The following is a 10,464-nucleotide window of genomic DNA, read 5'->3' as shown; positions in this document are numbered from 1 at the left end:
TCCAGAATTCCAATGGGACGCCTTTGCTGTCATGCAGCAAGAACAGAGAGACTAAGACTGAGTTTCTTCCCCCATGCCATCAGGATCATCAACGATGACCCCACCAGTGCCCCCCTCAAGTCACTCACACACTCATTGACATCATAACACATATGCACACACATAATCATCCATTGCAGACTCATCCTCCACTGTAATTATCTGTACTGTTAACCTGTCATTGCCACTGTATATTGCCATTCCATTGCGTACATTGCTTCACCGCTGTTTATACTGCTACACTGTTTATATTGTTTATACTGTTTATACTGTTCATACTGTTTATATTTTTTAGTACTTCTATTTTATTTTATTTTATTCTATTTTAAAACTTATTGTTGCACTACTCTGTGGCACTGTCACTTTTGCATTTCACTGTATACTTGTATGCACGTGACAAATAAAGAATCTTGAATCTTGAATCTTGTTTTTATTACAAAAAGAGATACACCAGCGAAATGAAAGAGAGAGCAAATAAAAAAAAATACTTCATGTACTTTTATGTTTGAGAAACAGGCCTTTTCCCTGGAAGATCTGGTAAAGAAAACAAATCCATTTCAACTACGACGTTCATGCTAATCACTTGACTTTCAGAGAGCAATATTCATTTAAGACAAACGGCTTATTTGCAAGCAGGCAGACAGTGTATCAATCTATGAGACTATGGGCCATCGCATGGGGGAGCGACACTGGCTTCATTTCAATTTAAAAAACCTCCTATAAAGATCCCACCGAGCATAATTTGCAACACTCCATTTTACTCCGGCATCAGCCGGGTAAACAGCAAAACGATATGAGCAGAGAGATGGATAGGAAAAGGGAAAGAGTTGAGTTTCTCACATCTGAACTGTTCATGCCTCCCTATGCATGAGAAAATACAACCAGCGAGATGCGGTAGGATGCCTCCAAGGTTGTTTCACTTCTGAGAGATTGCTTATTTCAAGGTTCTCTAATGAACTCTTAATTATATTTTGACCTTCGTGGGATGGCACTTTTACCAGGCTAGGAGAGAGAGATGTGCACTGTGAAGGTACCTGATTTTCCTCCCAATTAAACCTGAATGGCTCCTGCTCTCTCTCTTTATCCCCTGTGGGGGATGTGTGTGTGTGTGTGTGTGTGTGTGTGTGTGTGTGTGTGTGCATGTGTGCATTACGTTAGGAGGATATTCTCATCACATGCACTACAAATTCCACGACTACTCCCAGCAGCAGCTCGATCCTCTATTTACACTGGTAATAAGAACGCAGAAAAAAAATCTACTTGCAATAAGACTGGAGCTAAGGACAGGATTATACGTATTCATATAAGGCCACGGTTTTCATATTGGCTGGAGATAAGACCTGGGGAAGGGTTACAAGTGCTTTTCGATCGGTCAGTCTAGAAATGCCCCCTTCATGTCATGTACCAACTTGTCCTGACAGTGTACAATATCCCTGTAAGTCTTCTCTCGAACATCAGCTTCTTTCTTATAAGCACTGGGCATAATTGACTGAGGTGTCAGTAGTACCATTCCTGTAAGAGTGGTAGGGATAGAGCTCCTAGCTCATCGACACAGCGCTTGAATCAACAACAACAACATGGCTGTTGATCCGTTTTTACACAACTCTAAGGGCTATATTTTAACGATGTAAAAAAAACAGTCTTAGCGAAAACGCGGACGGTGTTGGGGCCGCTGGCAGAGGTGCTTAGGGGTTTTTTCGCCTCTATTTACTGCTACTCCACCCACGTGAGCGCAGACGAGACAGAGCTGCAGTGCAGTGGGATTTTCACCTATTACTGCCGACAGAAATTGCGGATACGCCTGCATTTCAGTTTTGCAGGAAGCGGATACAAAATGATAAACTGGCATAGAGCCCGTTGTACTGCATGCCCACAGACACTCGTTCAGTCTATCGACTGAGCCAAGGGTGGGTCAACAGGTGCCACTGATGCTCTGTAAGGCTTAAAAATGGAACGGTTGTGGGAAAACCAGAAATGTATTTTTTCTAGTGGGGCTTGAATCATGTATCCTATATCCACCTCGTAGAGGAAACAACAAATGCTTTGCTCTCAAGGCTTCGTCTCACTTGTGGTCCTATTGGTGTTAACCCGGCAATTAACATAGTCTTGTCATTGTGTCATAATGAAGGCTTGTGTGTGACAATGAGGGGCCTAGACGCTCCTCAGCAGATCCGGCAACACCTCTCCGACAGAAAGCCCCAGGAGGGATCTGTTCATTCCATCAGAATGGAGGTGGAGAGAAGAAAAAGAGGGAATCAAGAAAAGAAGAGACAATATCGCTGTGAGGCTCCAACCACCATGAGTCACAAGCTGAAACGGTAATGAAATCTCTAACCTGCCACTCCAGAGAGTCGAGCATCTCTCTCTCACCATGCCAGCCTGACGCACACAGAGAATAAATCACACACACACACACACACACACACACACACACACACACTTGTATACAGTCACACACACATCATTGTATAGACACACACACACACACACACACACTTACAGTACACACAAAGCTGCAATCAGCAATCTCAACACGTCAGAAAGAGGCAGGTGCAAGATAGAAATTGAGAAAAAATAACCATCCCTCTAAAACAACATATCCTTGGAATGCGGGGGTTCAAGCTCCTCCTGAAAGCTGGGCTCGCTGAGTATACATTCAGCCAAGAGAAACTCTAATGCTAATGCTAGCCCTGATTAAAAGTAAACACGGTGCTATCATGTTGCAATTCCCTTATGGGGATGTCAGAGGGGTGGTTTCTTGTAGGGACCCTTTCACACAGTCTGCACATGGAAAACGCAGGACATTTACGTCCTTATGATGAATATACACCCCATGATGCGGTGTTGTCGGAAACATAGGAGAATGATGGAGGGTGTTAGGGGGATGAGAGGAAATGCAGTAAAAACACAGCCGTATACATTAATCCCCATAATGTACAACACTAATGTTATGATTAATGTCCATCACACAGTTTGGGTGGGAAATGCAGAGAATATGTTGATGGGTACATGAATGGATCGTAAGAGGCTCCAAAACTCCAGAGGTGGGGGAAAACAGAAGGATAGAGAGGAAAAAGGCAGTCAAAAGGAGACAGGGAGAGAGAGGGGGGGGGGTTAGAGAGAGAGATAAAGAGAAGGACAGACAGAGACAGAGACAGACAGACAGACAGACAGACGGACGGACGAACGGACATGTTGAGATTGCTGATTGCAGCTTTGTGTGTACTGTAAGTGTGTGTGTGTGTGAGTGTGTGTGTGTGTGTGTGTCTATACAATGATGTGTGTGCGACTGTATACAACTGTGTGTGTGTGTGTGTGATTTATTCTCTGTATGCAGTCAGACAGACAGACAGACAGACAGACAGTAGAGCAGCGGTCTCACCTCGAGCCGTAGGTACTCGCTCTGTTCCTTGGACAGCAGGCTGAGGATGGCACTGCCATGTTTGCGGGTGCGGACCAGAACCTGCACCTGGGTCCGCCGGGCCGGCAGCGAAGACGCCAACTGGTAGTGAACATGACTCCGCCCATCAAAAGAAAACTCTGGAACCTCTGCCATCAACACAGACAGAACAATGTATTAGACATCTCAGCACACAGGACATACAGTAGGCTATGATACATGACAGGGATAACAGGGATTATCCTCGTAATCTATCTTAATCTAGACTTTATTAGCAGCAGCTCTGCACACATGCACGCACAGCTCAGTCCTTTCTCCCAGCATGTATGCAGCTCACTCACAACTCCCTCTCATCCACCCCTCTAATCTCATCCACACACTCCCCTCCCTCCATTAATAGACTTCACTCACTCACTCATGAACACACCTGATCAACTGCATTAGTGAACTCACGCATGTCATCAACAGAAGCACTCCCTCCTTTAATGCATAGGACCTCAAGTCCTAAGGGCCCCCTGTCCCTCAATATCTATTAGATATATCCCCTGGTGTTAAGCAACCCACTGGTATCGACTGCCTTCCCCAAAAAAATGCCTATCAGGTTTCCTCTCACGCACCTTGCTCACACTGATGCCCGGTGTACCCGGGTATGCACTGGCAACTGAAGGAGCCCCACTCGCCATGGCAGCGCCCCCGGGGGCCGCAGGAGGGGTAGCCCATGTTGACACAGCTGCCATCCGTGGTCAGACAACCAGGGGAGCTGCCTGCAGATTCAGCCGGGGAGCCCAGGTCATAGAACTGGTTGGGGGGTGGAGGGGTGGAGTGAGGGAACAAATGAGAGAGAGTACAATTGTAAGTATTCATTGTAAGCATTGTAAGAACCTTTATTTTGCCCTCCATATCCCCTTGATGCATTCCTCCCTTCACGCAGAAAACACACCATTTTCACAAGATCAAACCAATCTAGCAGGGGCAGATCCGCACAAAGGAGATGTCTGAGAAATATGGCACTGAAAGGACAGCAAAACCTTGAGATCTTAAGTCTTCCACATAAAGGACATTAATAATCTGTCCTATCTAGCCCGTTTATGAGTTCCCTCTGTTCACCAGAGCTGACTGCTCGTAAACGGCAGCCGTTCCATTGAGCCAATCTGCAACAAGGTAGAGATTGGGTCTGACCTTCAGTGATAGAGAGGGGCACTGTTCCTGCTTGAGCCCTTTCAAAATGGAGGTCACAACTAATTTAGAGAGAGAGTACGGACACTCCTTGGTGTGTGTGTGTGTGTGTGTGTGTGTGTGTGTGTGTGTTTGTTTTTGTTGGTGTGTAGGGGGTGACAATAATCATCAAAGCAAGAGAGAGAGAGAGAGAGAGAGAGAGATTAATACAGAGGAAGTGAGGTCATCATCTGCACCTGTGTAACATTTGGAGCTGTTTCTTTCTATAATTCTTTTTATTCCCTCTTGAAAATAACAGTTGCAAATGTTGGTGCATCGATGTAAATCTGGCCCAGGAATGAGGGAGAGCAAGATAAAAATTAAAGAGAAGCCTTGAGAGAGAGAGAGAGAGAGAGAGAGAGAGAGACAGAGAGACAGACAGAGACTGAAACAGGAAGAAAGACAAATCAAGTGTGACAGCCTAAGTGAGAAGATGTAGATCCAGAATAGAAACACAATTAAAGTCTCTAAAAACCCTCCCCTTCCCCTCTCTCCTTACCCAAACATTCACCCCTACCTCATGCCTGAGTGAGCTCAGTGGCACAGACTACCCCCCCCCCCCTCCCATGCAGCCCACCCACGCCCTCCAGTCAGTGTTTCCACTCTTAACAATAAGAGAGCCATGAATATTGCATTGTGCAGTGGCCGTTTTGTAGCCAGCGGGGTGGGGGGGGGCATTTTAGTGTCACGCAGTCACGCATTCCTAGAAGCAGAAGGAGAGGATGAGGACCACAGAGGTAGCATCTCTGACATGTCGTACCTGCCTGCCAGCGGGTAGAGTGCTCTACCGAGAGCATGCCATTAGCGCTTGACGGTTGTTGTGACAATGTCCTTGATGATGGTGTGAAAGTGTTTGGAGCATTAAAAGATAGACCCTGTGTTTTGTGTTCTTCTACGCCGACGACAGGATGTGTGTATGTGGGTTAAAAGAGTACGCTATTGAGTACTGTTCAATGCATTCCTGTGTGTTACGGTATGCAGTTGGTGTGATTGCAATTGGTGCCTTGGTGTGATAAGGTCAATTTAGTAAACCAGAAATTCAAGACTCAAGATTCTTTATTTGTCACGTGCATACAAGTATACAGTGAAATGCAAAAGTGACAGTGCCACAGAGTAGTGCAACAATACGTTTTAAAATAGAATAAAATAAAATAAAATAGAAGTAACACAAAAATATAAACAGTATGAACAGTATAAACAGTATAAACAGTATAAACAGTGTAGCAGTATAAACAGTATAAACAGTATAAACAGTGTAGCAGTATAAACAGTGTAGCAGTATAAACAGCGGTGAAGCAATGTACGCAATGGAATGGCAATATACAGTGGCAATGACAGGTTGACAGTACAGATAATTACAGTGGAGGATGGGTCTGCAATGGATAATTATGTGTGTGCATATGTGTTATGATGTCGGTGGGTGTGTGAGTGACTTGAGGGGGTCACTGGTGGGGTCATCGTTGATGATCCTGATGGCATGGGGGAAGAAACTCAGTCTTAGTCTCTCTGTTCTTGCTGCATGACAACGAAGGCGTTTGCCTGACCGTAGCAGCTGGAACAGTCCGTTTTTCGGGTGGTGAGGATCCTTCATTATCCTGTAGGCTCTGGACCTACACCTCCTGGTTTACAGGACATGGAGAGGGGGGGTTGGAGCTCCCATGGTCTTTTCTGCCAGGCGTACCACCCTTTGCAGAGCTCGCCTGTCCTGGGCCGTGCTGTTACCGTACCGTTGCCAGCCAGGATGCTCTCCACAGCTCCAGAGTAGAAGGTCTGAAGGATCCTCCGGGAGACTAAATTTCCTCAGCTGCCTGAGATGGAACAGGCGTTGCCTTGCCTTTCCCACCAGTGTACTGATGTGGGTAGTTCAGGTCAGGTCTTCTGTGACGTGGACTCCCAGGTATTTAAAACTGCTCACCCTTTCCACAGCAGTCCCACCGATGTCCAGCGGCGTGTACGTCCTTGGATGTTGTGCTCTCCTGAAGTCCACAATCAGCTCCTTTGTCTTGGAGACATTCAGGATGAGGCTATTCTCCTGACACCAGAGTGACAGGTCCGCCACCTCATCCAGGTAGGCTTCGTCATTGTTATCTGAGATCAGCCCCACCACAACTGTGTCGTCCGCAAACTTCATGATGGAGTTGTCTCTGGACTTAGCCACACAGTCGTGGGTGTACAGGGAGTAGAGGAGGGGGCTAAGGACGCAGCCCTGGGGGGACCCTGTGCTCAGGATGAGTATGCTGGAGGTGTGTCTACCCACCCTGACCACCTGTGGCCTGGCCGTCAGGAAGTCCAGGATCCAGGCACACAGGGGAATGTTCAGTCCTAATCCAATCATCTTTTCAGCCAGTCTGGTGGGGACTATGGTATTGAATGCTGAGCTGTAATCTATAAACAGCATTCTCACATAGCCCCCCTTCTGACTGTCAAGGTGAGAGAGAGTGGTGTGGAGGACCTGGGAGACTGCATCGTCCGTGGATCTATTTGGTCTGTATGCGAACTGCAGTGGGTCCAGGTCGGAGGGAGGGAGGAGCAGATGTATTCCTTAATCAACCTCTCAAAGCACTTCATGACCACTGAGGTTAGAGCCACGGGTCTGTAGTCATTCAAGCAGGCTGGGGAGGTGATCTTGGACACAGGGACGATGGAGGATCTTTTAAAACAGGTGGGAACTACAGAATTAGCCAGTGATAGGTTGAATATGGTAGTGAACACAAGAGCTAGCTGGTTAGCACAGGTCTTCAGTACTTGCCCAGGTATGCCATCCGGGCCAGCAGCTTTCCTAGTATTCACCTTCAGCAGAGCCCTCCTCACGTCGTGTTCCGTCACGGAGAGTGCTTGCTCTGCCCCAGCGAGAAGGTCCGAGAAGGCGTTGTTACGTTGATAGGGTTACACCAGTTGTTGTTGGTCATGAAACAAACTCCACCACCCCTGGATTTGCCGGACTCCTCCGTTCTATCCACCCGGAAAACAGAGAAGGACTCAGAAGGGCAGATGACTCGGTCCAGTACCAACGAGCATGTCTCTGTTAGACAAAGGATGTTACAGTCCCTTACGTCTCGCTGGAAAGTAATCCTCGCCCTGATATCATCCATCTTGTTCTCCAGAGACTGGACATTAGCAAGAAGTATGCTAGGCAGAGGTGGACGGTGGGCCTGAGCTCTCAGTCGGTTCTGAATGCCTCCCCGCTTCCCCCGGTGTTTCCTCCTCTTTTTGGACGCGCTCCCATTGTTGTTATCGTGGGGGGTCCTTCTGATCTCTGCCGGCCACGCCGAGTCGGTGAAATAGTTATCAAAAATACTTGGTCTTAAGTTGTAATTTACATGTAGAAGTGTGTCCTTGTCATAGGACATCAGTGCCAGTGAGTTTCTCATAAAGAGAGAATTTAGAAAACACATAAAAGCTACAAAAACGCACAGCCTCTGCGGAGCTCTCACAACGGCGATCAGCATCGGCGGCGCCATTTTTTTATCAGAAGGTCACATCTATGTCATTGTAATTGGTGTGAAAAGGTAAATGTGTGTGTACTAGGTTCTACCTTGCTGTCCACGATGAGGTTGCGTATGCAGCCAGTGAAGTGTTTATGCTGGAGCTGTGGATAGACATAAGGTAGGTTTTCATTGACCCCTCCCAACTGCAACACCTGGGTCCCATTCAGATGCCTGGGGGAGAAATGAACAGCATTGTCAGTCCAATCTGTCACTTACTCCTCGTCATCCCTTCATTAATCCAACAAATGATTGACTTCAGTCCATCACAATAAACAGCCTGGTCAGACACAAACTTGTGTGTAATGGAGTTGTGCCTGACAAGCGAAATCAAACACACCTCAGGTATTGATTAGAAAGACACATTCTCCCCAAGTGTGGTCACCCAACAGCCATTTGAGATGTGACTGAAGTGACCCTAAAAGGAAGAGGCGTGACTACCTGTCCAGGTTGGGTGTGACCCCTGTGACCTCACAGGAGGAGTGGTCCTCAGTGGTCAACCAGCTGCCCACTCCCTCCATCTCCATGACAGTGGCCCCAGTGCAGCGGTCCAGAGTAAAGCGCACCTCCTGCAGAGCAAGATAGAACCTGATGAACACAGATTAGAACCATGCACAACCAAGTAAAATGAGGCAGAACCACATAGAAATCGGTAGAAACCTGATACAAATTGGATCAGAATTAGATCTAAACCAGGTCAAACCAGATCAGGTCCCTGAGCATCAAAACCAAGCTGGGCCAATAATGCCCTAAGGCCATAGACCCTGCATGTGCCATCAATAAATCAAGAAAATACTGTCAAGATCATCTAAGTCTCTTTCAGGGTTTGCTACAGTGTGTCAGTACCATGTATCTAACACTAGTGAGAGCCCCACCTAATACATGCAGTACATGAATTGCTGGGTTACCTTTTCCTACCAGTCACCCTCTTTTGGGTTTTAACATCTCAAGGACACAGCAGAGGTGTACTGTACTGAATTAACTAATAGAGCGATCTTAGTTCAGGCAGGACGCTCTAAATCAGTGTTCCGACAGTATTCCTGACTGCACTACTACAAATGGTATCATGACATTAAAAGGGGCCCTTTCAATAAAAGTGCATTGTGTCTGACAAGCACAATCAACTCCTTCTTTCATATTATGCAAGCAGTTAAAATGTAGTTTGCGAATACAATACAGATACCTTTTTTTTTTTTTTTTAATTGAACATTTTTCTGAAAAACCCTGAGGCTGTTTGGAAGTGTGGCGCCAAACATAGCTGCAATTTCCATCTCGTACAGCCAAGGCGACATTTATGTAAATTATGTATTGAGGAGGCTAAACGGAATCCAAAACACACACTGTTGCTGTAATGCCAATATGAATAGTAGAAACACACACTCGTGCACACGCGCGCGCACACAGACACACACACACACACAAACACACACACACACACACACTTCCGACTTGCCCAGTGATGTTCTACATTGAATGAAGGTGTGTGGAACAGCCTATGGGCCTTGTTGGGGGTGAGGTCCCCAGGATTGTGTGTGTGGCACTGGCACTGGGCACAGCCTCAGAGACACTCACCTTACTGTTGCTCCTCACGTCCAGCCGGTGCCACCGTCTGTCTGCCACGTTCACGTTGCCTGGCAACTGTAGGACCAACGTACCCGAGCCGTGGTTTATCTTTAGGGTTGGAGTACCATCGATCAGCTCTACATGGAGAGAAAGAGAGACAGAGAGAGAGAGAGAGAAAGAGAGAGAGAGAGAGAGAGTGAGAGAGAGGGGACACTGATGTGAGAACAAAGATGCAGATCATGTGATCACAGTTAAGGGTGCTCGGATCCCATTGGCACAACAATCACCATCAGATTAATGTACAGCCGAGTGATGATCAGATACAACCACCATTGTGTTACACTTCTCACATTTCACATGATCACTGAGAGACGCTCTCGCACCTAGGACACACCATCATTGTCAAACACAGTCGACCAATGTAGAGCTTGCTGTCCTCATCATCATCAGTAACAGTACCAACGTTGAAGATACACACAGTACATACAAATTAAATATTTCACATTTCAGCGACCGACCTGAAGACTATTGATAGAATTAAATGGAATGCAACTAAATTAATCAAACATTCATAGCATATGGTGAAAGAATTAAATACAACCAACAGTCAGACATCATCAGACTCTCTCCACAACCGCCTACAAGAATTACCACACAGAGCCTGGTGCAATGAAATTATTATTTCTGCCCCTAACACAGACAACAAACATATTAAAAAAGTTATTCTATTTTCTGACTTAGTCAAATGAGAAATTAAAAATT

At 46.3% G+C, this 10,464-nt stretch overlaps 1 protein-coding gene across 1 annotated transcript in view; it reads right to left on the bottom strand.

The window, feature by feature from the left end:
* The window catches only part of LOC310816236 (neural-cadherin), a gene marked incomplete at both ends in the record, with an annotated part of 126,309 nt that overhangs the window by 10,625 nt on the left and 105,220 nt on the right, over positions 1–10,464 (bottom strand). The window contains 5 exons of the mRNA XM_083686310.1: positions 3,422–3,588; positions 4,057–4,237; positions 8,190–8,313; positions 8,581–8,708; positions 9,712–9,839. Coding sequence (XP_083542436.1) covers positions 3,422–3,588; positions 4,057–4,237; positions 8,190–8,313; positions 8,581–8,708; positions 9,712–9,839 — 728 coding nt within the window. The remainder of the gene's footprint in view (positions 1–3,421; positions 3,589–4,056; positions 4,238–8,189; positions 8,314–8,580; positions 8,709–9,711; positions 9,840–10,464) is intronic.

Source organism: Argentina silus (genome assembly GCF_951799395.1).
Source record: "Argentina silus genome assembly, chromosome: 2".
NCBI classification, from domain to species: Eukaryota; Metazoa; Chordata; class Actinopteri; order Argentiniformes; family Argentinidae; genus Argentina; species Argentina silus.
Note: the sequence above shows the minus strand (reverse complement) of the source record. Positions and strands in the feature narration are given on the sequence as shown.